The sequence below is a fragment of the Melanaphis sacchari genome, unplaced genomic scaffold (assembly GCF_002803265.2).
Source record: "Melanaphis sacchari strain LSU unplaced genomic scaffold, SCAv2.0 Contig64_pilon_pilon, whole genome shotgun sequence".
Classification (NCBI taxonomy): domain Eukaryota; kingdom Metazoa; phylum Arthropoda; class Insecta; order Hemiptera; family Aphididae; genus Melanaphis; species Melanaphis sacchari.
This window is the reverse complement of record NW_020271462.1, coordinates 1118868-1135765: the sequence shown is the minus strand read 5'-3', so window position 1 is coordinate 1135765 and position 16898 is coordinate 1118868. Positions and strand designations below refer to the sequence as shown.

Below are 16898 nucleotides of genomic sequence, written 5' to 3'. Positions count from 1 at the left end.
TATATTATATGATATTATAATAATATGATAGATTCCATCATAAAAAACTGCTAGGTAAATTGAATTTAAATTTAAATGTTTCAATACGTTACTTAGAAATTACAAATCAAAATATTGCATATTAATGTTGAAAATATATGGTAATACAAAAGGTTTATTTTTATTTAAATATTATATCTTTGTTTTTAGTTAGTTATAACATTTACGTAAAATATTAAGTATTAAAATTTTTTTCTTTCTATATTTAGTTCCTTATCTATAAATAATATGTTCTTTATGTATTGTATTGAAACATACTAAAAATAATTAAAAATTATACTTACATATATATAAAAGATATTAGGTATAAAATATACTGTTAAGAACAGTTTTTTTCTTTTTTTTTTTTACCAAACTAAATACAAAACATAAAAGTATTAACATTCGGAAACCAAATGGTCATTTGGAATTTGCATGTTTCATTAAATCGTAGTATTAAGCACTGCTAATTGGATGGAAGCTAACTTGAGGTTTTTGTTTAATTCTATACTTTAAAAATCACTTTATTAATGTATGTACGATTAATATTGAACTTTTAATGGGAATGTTCACAAAGACATTTTAATATTTTAACTTGTATAAAAATAGGAATGTAACTCACAAAAATATAGTTAGTTCGTACTAGTATTTATGAAGTAATCATATTTTTTATTTATTGCCAAAATATACGCAGTAGATATACATTTTAAAAATTAACATCGAACAAGGAACACTAATTAATTTTGTGTAGACTAAAAATAAGTTTAACGAATACTACACACGCAGCTTGTTAATACATAATATAATTGTTAGTTTTTTGTTCAGAAGAGAACATAAAGTATAATTTTATAATAACACCAATTCAAAATAATTATTATTAACCTATTATGTTTGTTGAAAAAAATAAATACTGATTAAAACGTAATATTAATTGTAATATTCTTAAAGTACTTTCTTAAAAAATGCTGATAGACTGTTTCCGTCCAGAATAGTTTTTTGTATATAATGATAATTGATAATATATCATTGAATTCAAATTCAACATACCCATAACGAAGAACAGTGACCCACTAAACACTAAACACAACACCTAATATACAGCACTTGTCTACTTTATTTTTTAGTTATTGTTTTCTTTAAAATATCATACTTTATATCATCTCCAAGAGTTTCCCATTGAAAATATTGTATTTTTTTTTTTTACTTCGGTCATCTCAAACTAAATAATGACTATTAAAAAATACCATTCACCATCCACGGGGTTAAATTCAACACAGTGTTATTATTATGTCTATCATGGAAAAATATATAAATATTAATTACTCATAAAAGAAAATTGTATGATTGTGTATAAGTTAATTTAATATTATAAATTATATTGTTTGTTTAAAACTTCAAGTAAATTATTAAAATAATTAATTAAAAGAGCTATTAAATTACTAATAATAATAATATTTTAACAAAAAAATAAATAATATGTTGTTAAACTTTGAAATCTCGGCAATTTATATAAAATATTATAAAGTATTTTATACTCTGGAAAACTTATATTTTTTTTATTTCCAAAAGTATTTCAATTACTTGTAAAGTTATTTAAATATTATTTGAATACTTTAAGCAAATTAAATATTCAATAATAATTATAGTTATATATTATATACCTCAAAGATTACAAAAATGAACATAGTAAATTATGTTATTACGATTTAAATGATATGCTTTGTGAAACAAGCCATAATATGAGATGTTTTATTTTTACGAATATTATAAACTTATCATTAAATAAAAAAGAGTAAATAGATTTACAAAATATACTGTAATAATATTATGTACTGATTATACTTCGTATAATATGAAAACCAAATTATAACCGTTAAAATAATTATTGTTCAAAATAAATATGTAATTTTTTTAAATTTACAATACAAGTCTCACAGAACTTTAAAGTGGACTGACAAACCGCTATTTCTACTGTATTTTAAGATGTAGACCAAACACAAAGGTGAGTATCGCACGTCACATATTATATAATGCGAAATACACGTACGAAGTAAATGAAATTCTTGGAATAAGTATACCGAGTATGTGTATATAAACAATATTGGTGGTTAATGTTAGTGGTGAATTTGAATTACGCAAATCCCCGAGGAGGAGTGAAGAGAAGAAAAAGCATACATTTCAACCAAGAAATTACGACGTTTGAGAGACAGTACTCTCAGCTGCATTATCGCAATTTAGAATCGTTTTCCGGTCGAATGTCCAAGAACACGTTTTTCTGAAAATCTGTTTCACGTTCGTTCTGTATAGCATTTTTCAACAACTTTTTTTCCTTAGGTTGATTTGAAATACATAACTATATTTTCAGTTGTATGTATGTATGATAAAAATTCAATTCGATTCACGTTTAAAATAGAGTAATATCTAGTTTAGGTACGCAGTTACAAAATAATATGACGTACAATTATTTTACTTTCACACACTACGTTTACAAGAGCCGTACTTAAGATTTTCCGATTTATGATATACAGTGAAAGAAAGACGTTGACAACATTTGTATTTTGGTATTGTTTTTATTAAAAACTAGTATATTTATATTATATAGAATCGTGAAATATATTTTTATAACATTGAAATATTAACTTTTTTCAAAAAACTTTCGGTGGTTTCGAATCTGTTAGTAAATCTTGCTCCTAAACATATAAAAAAACTGTATTGTTTTAGAAACTGAACAGAATTATTGGTTTTCAAAATAATTTTGGATGTTATTTCAATTATAATAATAAGCAAGTACTTAGATAATATTTTGAAAAATATGAATGATAATTTATCATGAAAATTATATGAAACTATTGTACTTAAAATATAATTAAATTTCATTTACATGTTAAAATATACATTTTTTTTCCATTATGTTGTTTAGATTCTATTTAACAAGAAAAATAAATAATTTTTAGATTCATCGAAAGAAATTTCAGTCATCAAAATGGTTTCGTTTTTAATTACGATAGAAGTAAATTTTTAGGTTTATTAAAGTTAGAAGTGTTTAATAAATATATAAAAAAAAAAATCATTAAGTTATATCAAACATATAATAAGTAAACAAAAAAAAAAAAATTATTTAACAACATAAGTAAAAAAAAAATGAGGCATATGATTAATAACGAGTTGTAATATTTTAAAAATAAATGTGATAAGTTTAGGACTTTGAAAAAATCAGAGCACAATCTCCCGGTAACCTCGATTTCAACCCGTTTCGTAAATCATTTAAGTTTTGAGTTTTAATACGTATTTTATGCTTAATTTTCTATTGGATATTATTTATTAGTTAACTTTATTTCAATAAATTGCATATATAATTTAAATTGATTAAGAATAATTAGCTACCACCAATAGTAAATATTTGAACAATAAAGTTTTCACTTCGGGTTATAATATAATATATATATACATGTATGCCGATATTATTATAATATTATACATAACATCATCATATTAATACATTTAAGAGGAGTTCATAATATTTTAATACATAAACTATAATTATAGTATTTATAATATTTATAATTTTATAGTATTGATATTGAAATTTAAAATACGTAGTATTTAGTATAATGTATAGACTTATTAGAATTGCATTCTCAAGAAAAGTAAAAAAAAATATAATATAAAATGTAACTAAAGACAGATATATTTTAAGACTACAATTTTTTTTTTTTTTTTTTTTATACGAAAAAAAGTTATAAACATATTATTATACGAAAAAAAAAAATATGGTTTGAATAAAATAAAAATCAAACAGAATAACGTGATGCGTTTTTGTTTTCTATTTATAGTTATATAAAAAGATAAATATTTTATTTATGAAGCTATCGACATATTATTAAAAGAATAAAATAAAAATATATTTTTTAAGAAAATAAATTCTGTATCAATTTTGACCCCAGATTTAAAAAAAAAAATTTTAAATATTATATTAATTAAAATAATTATTAATTTATAGATTACACTATGACGCAATTTAATTATTATACCTATGTACTTACGATTTTAGAATATCTTATTGTTACATATAGACAGTTTAAAATTAGTTAGTATCGTTAAACTTAAAATAAAAGTATACTTCACATTGATAACAATTTTCCATTTGAATTTCATTTGTATGTAATATATTAAATTAATACAGCCAAAAAGTAAACATAATGCACATTATTAATCAAAAACAAAGTAATTAACTAAAACTGTATACCTTTACTACCTTTGAATTTGTATAGTAAGATGATAAGTTATTGCTTTAATATTATAAATATATGTATATGGAGGTATTGCCTTATCGCATTTTATCCACTATTATCCTTTTTTTTTTTTATTAATATTTTTTATTCAGATAAGTAGTATTGTCTATCAAATAAATTTGAAGTCCATTAGCATAAAGTATAGATTACGTTCGTAAAATTATTATCGTTTGCCGACTGCAAATTTCAATACTTTATGTAATATAAACATGAATTTTGATAATATATAATTATGTCATGCTACATAGATAATGTCGAGCATAATTTTGTTAGTGAAGACGATTGAAGTGAAAAAAGCGCTGAACCATAAAATATTAAACAAAAATATGACTGTATAATTGTATATTGTGGAACATCTGAAAGTTTATGTGCAAAAATCTAAAGTGTTAAAGCTGTTCATCCATTAATTAAATTTCCTCTCTAAAATTATAGTAGTTAGGTAAGTTTACCACCTCGCTGGTAAACCTAAGAAAGTCTTAATAAACTAAATATAGCTTTATTTGCAAGACACGAACAACTTAAACGTCTTGAACGCATTCAGTCTGATATTATAATGTAAGACATTAATAATTCAATTAATTATGAAAGAAATTTTACTATATTGTATTATCATGTCGTATAAAATGTTTTGTAATTAAAAATATTCTCAATTGTAATCCCAAAATAATAATCCATCGTAGGCTGAGCATTTTTATAAAGTGATATCATTTTATGAAGCAAATTGTATAATTATTATAATAATACTTAATAAGCACAGCATGTTCGAGGTAGCAGTTTTCAGTTAAATTACATTAACGAGAAGCTGTAGTGACCTCGCTGAAAAAGGCAAATTGAAAAAATAAACTATAATAACATATAATATTTATGTACATTTTATAGATATAGTAACGGGTAATGTTCCCAAAACTTAGTTAATAATATAAAATTATAGGAAAAATATTAAATACGAGTAAACGATGATGAGAACCGCTGTAAAACAATTTTCAGTGTATTTTCTTTTGTCAATTACAATAATATTGGAGCTGTTCAAGATTATCTATGTTATTGAAAACAATAGCACATCCCAGAATAAATACATTCCATTCGAACAATGTTACGTATAAAAACCTGAAAACTACTTTTTCCATCCAAGACTCGAATTTTGATTGTTGTTAAAAAGTATATCGACACGAGTGCAGACACTACTCGTATATAAGTCGTATAAACCATGTCATATAGACAATTTAAGTGTATTAATAAGTACCAATTGTTGTGTATATAGAGTTCATATTTTTTTATTTGATCGTGATATTAAACCCTTTACGCCTAGCGTCGACAATAACCATCATGAGACTTTAAATATAATTTTGTTTATATCGTATATACTATCATGATCTTAGTCGTGAAGTCATTTAAGATTTGAATATATTTCTAAGGAGTTGTTTATAATTAAAGTGTGTTGGCGGGTATGACTGTTTAAAAATTTATAATATAATATAATATTTTAAAAGGCAATTTTGTGTGTGGTTGTCGTTTATAGACTCAAAAAGAAAAATTTTGAAAACAATTAAAAATGGTTTTTTTTTTTTTTTTAATATGAGAACAATTTAAAAATTCATTTCCACGACTATCGATGGTGGCGATGTTAAATTAACTTTAAAAAATGAATATTTTTGTTGATTATAAGTAATTTAAACTACTATTATACTAAATGCCTGGTTATATGAAAAATTAATTAATTCTATGATTCAATAAAATTTAATGGACTAGTCACCGGCCACTAAATCATGTTTAAGGGGTCATTAGTTCACCACTGATGCATTTAATATTTGGTTATTGTTTATGCAGTCCATTATATAATAATAACAATTGTTGTATTTGAAATTATTTTTTCTTTAGAGTTAAGTTAGTAATATAGATAGTTTTATTGAATATTTAAACTATTTTCTATACCTATTTGAATTCAAATTCGAAATTTCATCTTCATTATTTATATACTGTAATCAATTATATGGCTTTGATATTTTAACTTTTAATTTCATTCGATTTTTAAATGTTTGTAAAACGCAATAATAGAACTATTATCTTTTTTTTTTTTTGTAAATGACAATCAGTAATGTTTAATTATTCGAAAACAATTAGCTACAAAATACATCCCGTGACTTCTTCATTAACGTTCTTTCGCTAATTACGCGTTCCACTGTATTAATATTCTTTGTATTATTGATGTTTAAACAACACATTTCTTTTATATTTATAGTGAAACAAATTGGTAGAGTGGTTTTATGATGTTTAATTTTCCAGAATACAGTTTATGTTCAATAATATGTTAAATATGTAATTTCCTGTAGGTATATATAATATAATAATTCTGTGTAAAATGTAAACTATAATACTTATAATGTGCACAGTATATTTTAGTATATTATTTTGTGCATTTCATTCGAAAGCAAAGTTATGAAATTAATAAATTTTAAAATATACACAACCAATCTCGGCCTATAGGTAAATACCATACTACCATATAGTATATTATAATGTGTAATATATATTTATATTATACATAATATTATATGTATGGTGTATTCGATGAATTATTTTATTATTATTATAATCGTGAGTGCATATCCGCGGGTTGCGGAGCGAACGTAAAAGGCACGGCGCGTGTATACTTTTATTACAGATTGAAACTGTTGAAGAAACGGTAGAGGGTCGTGTGCAGTTAATGCATAAGTTAAAAGCTCACATCAATCAGAAATGGGTAAACCACCGATGACCGACCGCGGTCAGAGTCCTCGACATTCACCGTATCGAACGAAAACTTATGGTGTTTTGACTATACCATCCGATTTTCTATTGGTGATAAATCAAAAATGTTTTCAAAATTTACGCCGTGATTATTATATTCATAAATATGACGAAGGCGATCGCAATGTGTCACGAGTGGGTATTTTTATTCTGTTAATTTTTTTTTTTTTTTTACCTCGCTAAACTACTAGGTAAGGTTAGCGAAAATTGTTCTCGTATTTGTGATATGACGTATGGGGAACAGTTATTGGTTACCTAATATTATATTAGGTTACTTTTTACTATAGTCGCATATAATATGTATATGGCAGGAGCGAGGAGGGAAGTATAATTTAGTGACTGACCGACACTCACGCGTGGTTTGAAGTTTGAAATATTAATAACCGTCTACAATATATACTTTACTGTTGTAGTGCTGCTAAGGGCAACAATAATCATTACTTATATTGCTTATATTGCCTATATCTCTCTCTTTAAATATATGGTTACCACCGACACTCTAGCGAAAACAGTTATTCTATAATACATTAACAGCCGATTGTACAATGTGATTATTTTTCATGGAATGCTAACAAATATTTTTTTAATTTCATAATGTTACGTCTACTCGTCTTCGTTTTTCGTTCGCGTTTTGTTCCGAAAGCCACAAAGTTGGAAAACAGAATGTTTGTAACTGTAAATATTGACGTATAAAATAATAATATATTGATTCAATAGTAGTTTATAATTCGTTTAGACATTCAAAGTTTGGATACGTGGTAAGTGCGGGAGTCATCTCTACAATGTATTTTTACTGCTCCGTTCATTTGAAGTTACAGCTCATTTCCCGCGTTGTGTAGTCGTGTTTATAGTATATTCGAGTGACATTTATTCGTTTCAATATTTGATTTCGCATCTTCAAAATATTTAATACGATTTTATTATTAAACTATATCGAACGAAATCCAGTGGACTTGCACACTTTAGCACAATTATAATATGTATGCATTATTGTAGGTATATCGGTACATCAAATAGTGACATTTTTGTTTACTGAAACCTTTAAATAGCGGACACTCTTATATTTCCCTCGAGTGTTATTATGTGGTTACAAGCTGTACCTAAATATAGTATATATAATATAAGTATGCATACTCAGTTTAATTTTACCTTTTTTGCGGTCTGTGCATTTTACGGTATTTTGTCGCATTTTATTTTTCCAAGTATCTCGTTTGCGACAATGTCATCGTTACGTGTATTACGTGTATAGGTATTTTAGTGTTATTATTGGGGTGAAAATAAGAACTCACCTTATTACCGTAACTTTTATCATATTATACGGCCCGGTATCTGGAAACCAGGGTTTTGGAAAATTTCGCAGAGGTGTACATAGATTCTTCAGCGCTTTAATTGAATACTTAAAAAATAATCCAACCCTTGCGGTCCACTCTGACGGGTTTAATATTGATAAGCTACTTATAACAACGAGTTTCGTCCATACTGAATCTATTGTTATTAAAGTATTAAGGTGTACCTATACGTTCTTAATTTACTTAGACTGTTTACTGCGGTTTCATTGAACATAATATTGTTATTATATTTTAATACATATTTTGTCCGTTCGTTATCTGTGGCAGAAGATAATATGGTAGAGCGGTTTAATTTAATTTAAACATTTTTGCATACTATATATTTAAAAATAATAATACGTTTTGGCCATATTAATGTTGAAAAATTGTTATCATTTTACACGGTACCAATAGGTTTTTACTTTTTATTATATTTTAAGTATTGAAGAACATTAAATTAAACAAACTCGTTTATTTTTAATAATCAACTAAGTAACAAACATGCCTGAATTTCTATTTGGTTGTTCATTCTTCTAGAGCCTAAAGTTACGATAATACATTTTTCTAAAACAATAATTAGTGTAAAAATTATACAAGTAACTATATTATGACACGTCTTAATTATTGAATTTGAAATTAATAATTGTTAATAATTGTATAATTTATATTTAAAACTCTATACATTAATTGTATTGTTATATTATTTTATGGTCTAATTTTTATAAGGTAATACGTGATTCATAATAAGATAATCATTTTTTTTTTTTTTTTTATTTTATTTTATTTTATAATTAACTACTAACGAGAAACATTATATTAAATTGTCAAGGTTTTTGATCGAGTGAAAAAATTTAATTGACATTAAAAATTAAACAAAAAATAATTCGAAATTTTTAATTATCTATAAATAGCTTAAAAAGAGTAAAAAATATTTTTAATTATACTATGTATAAAACTACAGTGGTAATATATTATAAACCATTAGTCAATATTTTAAGCTTATATAGTTATTCGTTTTTGAAATATAAGAAAATAAAGAAATACATTTTGCAAAAACTTGGTTAACTTAGTGAAAATGTTCTACTTTTCTTTGATTTTTTCTTTGTTTTTCACAGTCATTAGGAAAATTTCCAAAGTTGAAAATCAATGAATGTTTACTATTCAAAAATATATCGATAGATATAAAAAAATATACACGTCATTGTAAATTCAATATAGCGATGACTATCGCTCCGCTTAGAATGTAAAATTGAAATCATTTGTACTTATGCAGAATGCACAGAACCGGATAATAAGATATTTTGTTGCTGAATATTATATTTAGATAATCAAATAATATGTGAACTAAAATATAATATACAGAGAGAGAGAGATATCCGTGGTCAAAATAGTTGAAACTGGCAGGCTTATAAAAAAACACGTTTCTATAATCTGGTTTTGGCCATGATATACTTAAAGCGTTATCAGTTTTGTGTATATACGTAAATAATAATCACAATATAACGTATATATTGTGATTATTTTATTATATTATACAATTTATTGTATTGTTCGGTGTTCGTATACTCAGACGTTGCTATACGGCAGTGTGGTGTAGAGAAGGTAGTAGTGTAGTAGTAGTGGTAGTTATATTGTTGTTTAAACGTCAAACTACGCATGTATGATATGTTGAGATACGTCTCAAACGTTAAACCGTCCGGGAGAAAAAAGATACACGTATCAGATTTGACTTTAAAAAATAGTGTAGAAAATAATAATAATAATAATAACAACAACGAAAACAAAACAAAAGCACGCAGTAATATCATCCGATAGCTGGCAATATGTCATAACGCCGACGTGGAGTATAAATTGTTCTTTTCAAGTGTGGTAAAAATATTTATATATTTTATTTGATCTCGGTGTTTGCTTTTCTCCCTCGGTTTTTGTTACATACCCCCCTCCGGGATTTCGTTATTAGACGGTTGCAATTGCACGCGCGCGTTAACAAACGTACGCCGTCGTATATCTAACATTGTATACGTTGTAGGTACATATAATAAACACGCGTGATAGATTTATCTTGCATGTCGTTCAATACACACACACACACACACACACACACACACACACACACACACACACACGATTACACAGTTACATATGTGCATTTATTGTAATTTCCAAGATTATATTTTTTTGTCACTGGTATCTATGTGGGGGTGAATGACGGAAAGATAATATGTGCGCGACTTTCGGTGGTTTCATTTGTTTTTTTTTTTTTTATATATATATAACATATATAATTTCGTACGTCGAAAAAACAAAAATAAACCATAATAAATGACTTTTTTCGTCGACGGTAACACGATATCATGATGTAGGTAGGTAGCTGTTATAACGGCCGTATATACATGAGACAAAGTGGATTTCGCCCGTTGTGTCGCGCTCCGTAGGCTAAAACTGTAAACACACACGCGCGCGAATACACGCACATTCACACACACACACACACACACACACACACACACACACACACATGCCCACCCATCATGATTTTGTATTATACAACATTACACGTATAATAATAATTAAAGTGATTACTTACTATTTGGTACGGGGAAAATTGCGTACGACCGGCGGCGTCGTCGTTCACACAGTAGATATATAGTTATCGTGTACAATTTTGTACAATATAGTATAATATACTCCCTCGTCATATTAATAATAATAATAATGTTATACATAATAATATAATATACCTATCATTTACATGAACTCAACGCGGTCTGTATTTTTATGACCAGATCGAACTAGTTAATTTTGATTATAACCGAGACTGGACTGGACTATCATTAAAATAATTTAACTGGGCCGAGACTAGACTGATTTATTTTTTAACTGTTGAAAAAGACTGAGATTGGACTATTTAAAAAAAAATTATTTTAAATCAATATCAAATCAATTAAATAAATAAAAAAAAAAATTCAGTAGGATTAAGATCGGTGAGACCTGACCAATTTTATTTTTACTTCTTAGCACGATATTGATACTAGATTAGATTGAAACATACTAATGCCGTTTTGCACTAGTATTAGATGGTTCAATTAAATTTCATTAGGGACTATTAAACATTAGTTCATTATTGATTCGTTAAATTAAATGTCTAATGATTGTGCAATCGATTTGTGAATATTAACATCAATAAAAACATAAAAACATTTTAATTCAAATAAAAACAAAATATAAATTAAAGAAATTACCGATTATCTTATTTTCAAAAAGTGTAAAATAATACAGGTAGTAGCTGACTAAGTGATGTTTATAATATTATATGACTATACATTATTTTAATAATAATAATTCGAATGACTACAGAGATTCCAAAAATAGTTAATATCAACAGTCGTTGTGCGACATGTTTACTATTATTCATAATGTATAGTACCTATTTATACTTAACTGTATATCGTATAGTGCATATTGCAAAACTATATATGTAATTAATATTTAATATTTAAAAGTCATTATTAGTTTATTATTAGCGTACACAACTATGATGGTTATTTTATTAATGTTATGAATATTTTATTCAAAATAATAATATTGCTAAAAATTATTAAGAAGACGCTACATTCACATGTGGCGTCTCTGCCTTGCAAACGCATAGTATAGGAAGTTTTTCGATCTGAATAAATCCATTTAACTCTGTATTGGTATATTACTGGAAGCAGTACGCGTATAAAAAAAAAAAAAAATGAAAAAAAAAGTGAGACTTATTGTTTTCTGCTATACGTATACTCCACATTTTTGTGTTATGTTGTGTTTTCGATTTTACGATGTCTTGAAACATGTTATATTTTTATTTTTTTTACCGAGGGCCCCCCTACCCTTGCCTTTCCCACTACAGTACAATCGCCATGACACTCGGTAAAAATGGCTTAGTATACTATAAACACAGATAAAATATATGTGTGTAATGTGTATGTAGGTGGTATAAATCAAATATTTATCGTAAAATAAAATAATTTTCTTATTAGGTAGATAAAAATGACTTATACACTACGTAAGAATAAAAAATAAAAATAAAATATGTAGAATGTTACTTTGTAGAGTATTTAATTTTGTTTTTCTAAAATATCTTACTAAAAGTTACTCTGTACAAGTAACACGGAGAATCATCGTATGTATATAAATATATAATACTTCATATTATTAATATGATGTGTGATTTAAAGTGAAATTATAATAATAATAATCGAAATAGTGGCATATTATAGAATAAATTACGAGATTTTTGTATATAATAATAAATTGACGACGTATATTTTAATAGTCTGGAAATTTTTGCGATACACGCATCAACTTAAGTATAATAATAGTATAAATAGGTACATCAAGATATCGAAAAACCATTTTTTTTTCGATCGGGCTGAAACACAATATTCAACTCTTTTAGTTATGCTTAAATCTTATAGCAAATAAAAATTCTTGACCGTTTAATATACATATGAGTACATAAGAAGGGATCAAAAACGTTAAACGTACCATCACAAATTCCAATAATCTTTCTGAATACAAAATAAATATGTATTTATGCGTGCATTTTAGCTGCATTACGGCTAAAAGATTTGGTAAAAAATGTTGCATTTACTATAATACGATATCGATTTTACGACAGTGATATTCAGTAATGCACACACACACACATTTTCATACCTACACAGTATAGTAATATTAATTATTTAATTATATACATTGAATATTTTCAATGGTAATACAATGATTTAATATATTTTTGTTGTATTTTTATTTCAGATTATCTCGGATGATTTCATCAGTGGCTATGTTACCATCAATCTTGGTGGTTGGATTTTTTTTACAAATGCTCATACCAGGTAAAACAATGACTATTGCCATTAATAATACACTTATAATTGTGTTAACGAAATAATCTTGTGGGTAAAAAAAAATGTGAACGAGAGACCATTAAAAGTAACTGTATCGTATTAAAACAATTTAAAAAAAAAAAAAAATACACTTGTATTTTATTAAGATGAGTTACTATAAATTATGTTATTATAAGTAGGTAGCTTCGAACGTTCAGGTTTATTTGATATTATTTGTTTTCAATGGTGTGTAAATAAAATGTCTATAATTTATGTGTGAACATTGCGTTAAATCTGAATTTATTCACATTTACAGTCACTCTAATCCATTTTCCGAATCCCTCACGTTTTTCAGTATTGTCACGTACGAAAAATCGTTTCCACGTTATTACCTCGTTCAAACAATAACACGTTTAATCGTTTGAACTGTCTGTAATTGTGCAGTATTCTGGTCACCGTGGCGTAAAATATTATACCTATGCTAATAATGCGTAGGACTAAACGAATCACATTATTGGCGTACTTAACCACAAGCTGTTGTAGTAGGTATTTGCATTAGAATAATAATCGCATTTTAATCAGTGTTTACTGTTTAATATAATGTTACCACTTATAGGCTATAACGAGCTATATTTCACGCCATTTAAAATTTTAACTTACGAGTTTTTCACTAAACTATGTGCTATTCAGTTATTATTCTGTAAGTAGGGAGTTATTTAATCGTTATCGTATTATAGCTTGATCAGGGTAATTATATAACGGTGCTTGGTGAGAACTCCCTGTAATGTACGGGAATAATCACCTCGAATATCGAAAATTGAATATTACTTAATAAATTACTATGTATTAACCATTATGTCATCTTATGGTATATCGCATTATTAAGATATTCGAATGTTTGATAAAAATATAAATACATAACTAAATAACTTATAAAACTTATAAATGAAAAAAAATAAATAAATAAAATAAAATATTTTTTTAATAATTTAACCTTTTAGCTATCGGGTCATATGTTCAAATATTTAATAAGCGGACTGATTTAAATTAACGTAAGGGCTACCTTAGTCTAATAATTATTATTATTTTAAGAATAAATATAAGTATACAAATAGGGTTTTTTTATTATTTTTTTTAAAAAGATATTATTTCATATTTTTAAAATTTTGATTTAAAAAATTTAAAAAGTAAATAATAAATACATAATATTTTAACATCTCTATTTTTTGAGATTTAGTATTTATCTTAAGTATATATAATTGTAGAGAACATTTATTGTATATCACTTGTTATTGTTAAGTATAAAACAATAATATATTATCTTAAACTGAAAATTAAGTTTAAGTGTTTAAAATTGCCATGTTATTTAGAGCTCATCAAACCTATTTTAATTCTTATAAATAATAATGGTTATTTTTATTTTTTTTTATTATAATATTTAGTTATGGTTAGAATTGTTATATGTAAATGTATAAATTAGCTTAAAATAGAATACGAAGAAAAAAAAATTAAAATTTTTTAAAAAAAATATTAAGTTAAGAGTCGCGATAAAAATGTGTAGTTTATATCATATTTTAACGATTCAAATTTATTTGGCTCACTTGTTAATATTTATTCCGGAATACCGGTGTTACATTATTAAATACGATTTATCAATACAAAATAAAGTCATCGGAAGTTAATTACTCTGCTGTACAGTAGGAGTTAAGTGTGACTTTTTACTGAATATAGGCATTGTAGTGCGGATGTATTAAATATTAATTCAGTCATAAATATTTGTTATTAATAAATAGTCCAACTTTTCAGCAATCAAAGTTACCAAAAAATGATTTTAATAAATAATAATATTGTGATCTCTGTATTTCAATACGCAATAACCTTTTTTTTTGTACTAATATTATTACATATTATTATAGTGAATTATAGACATACAGTAAGATAAAAATAGATATTGCATTTGAAGGTATTATCGAGAAGAAGTTGTACAAAAATGAAAACAAAAAATATTACTCATATGTTGCTATTAAGGTAAATAAAATACAAAAATAGGAATAGTAATGGTGCTATTTGTTTATTAAAATACAATTTTTCACATAAAAGTTAGTAGTCTCGTCGTTAACGTTTTCGAATGATTTTTGTAGTTTTGTTACAAATTTTTTCATATAAAAGAATTAAAAAGAATTTTAAGAGCATTATTTGAGTGAATTAAAAAAAAAAATTGTTTGAGTATAATAAATCGTATTTTTATAAGTCATTCTTCTTATTTTTTAGAACATTTAAATCTGTTCCCTGATTATTACATTCTTAAACAATATTTGGACGTCAAGTATAAACATATACAATTTCTTTAATCACATAATATTGTATGGTGATTTCACAGTTTATTGTTTTTTCCTTGGTTTTGATACAGTTTTTTGCTGTGGTGTTGATTTTGTTGATATTGATGATGATTTGTCTGCTGTTGTCGGTGTTATTGACGATGGTGAGGATTCGTTTGGTGTTGTTTTTGACCTTGTCTTCGGGCTTGTTGGTTTCGTTGATTTTTTTGGTACCGTTGGTTTTTGAGTTTTCGTATTAATGAAACGACCCAACATGAATCCTGTTACCAAGCCTATAATTAACTGCGCTGATCTATTATTCTGAAAAGCCATAATATTATTTTTTTCTTCACTGAGTTACGTTTATATTATTAAATAAAAATTAAGTTAATAGTGTATATATCGTGTTTTATGTGCGTTATATTTATTTATTTTTTGTTTATTGATAAATAAGATTATAAAAATTATACATTATAAACAGCCAGTCAACATAATATTATTTTGTTTACGCCAATTGATATTTAAAATACAATGTTTGATAATGAAAATAATTTAGTATACCAAAAAAAAATTTAAGTTCAGTACAATTTACAGTTTTTATATCATGAGAAACGATTGAATCGTTTAACCGGTAAAGTATATTATTATTACTAAAATCAATATTTCAGTAATTTAAAAAACTTCTTAATTGAAGAAATACATCATATTATTTAATAGTGAAAATAGTGTAACATCATTTTTTGATTTTATAGAAATGTAATCGAGTTAAAATAATATACATACTGTAAGTGCACTAGATATAAATTCGATCATATTTTCTTTGAAAATAATACGTTGTTTTTTTGTGGTTTTGTTGTAAAAGTTTTATAAAAAGTGTCTGTATAGACCGGTGTTGATTTGAGTCAGTCTTCCAAACAAACTTCCCTTTATGCCACTTTTGTATTATGCTCTCATAAGTTTTACACACCCTACGTAGAATCGTAGTTTTATATCTGATTTTACCAGTACACGTCATTAGTGTTCCGATAACAACCCATTGTCTATCACCTATACATGGTTATGTTGTCTTTTGCTGGTAAGACGTCACAAGTAGGTCACATTAAGCGGATCCTAAATATACGTAGAATACATCGAAGCTTGTCCAGAACCTAGAAGTGCTGAAATGGTTAAAAAAAATAACAGTTTGATTATCACATTGGTAAACCTTAATGTTCTGTTATACAATTCGAGTTATTTCTTTTAACTTTTACATCATATATATATATATATATATATATGAATAAAACA

General features: G+C 25.6%; 1 protein-coding gene across 1 annotated transcript in view; it reads left to right on the top strand.

Moving 5' to 3' along the window:
* LOC112600431 (carbonic anhydrase-related protein 10) overlaps positions 1 to 16898 on the top strand; it is a 191790-nt gene that overhangs the window by 10192 nt on the left and 164700 nt on the right. Inside the window, exon 2 of the mRNA XM_025347646.1 lies at positions 13223 to 13302. Within this exon, the coding sequence (XP_025203431.1) occupies positions 13233 to 13302 (70 nt within the window). The 5' untranslated portion in view covers positions 13223 to 13232. The remainder of the gene's footprint in view (positions 1 to 13222; positions 13303 to 16898) is intronic.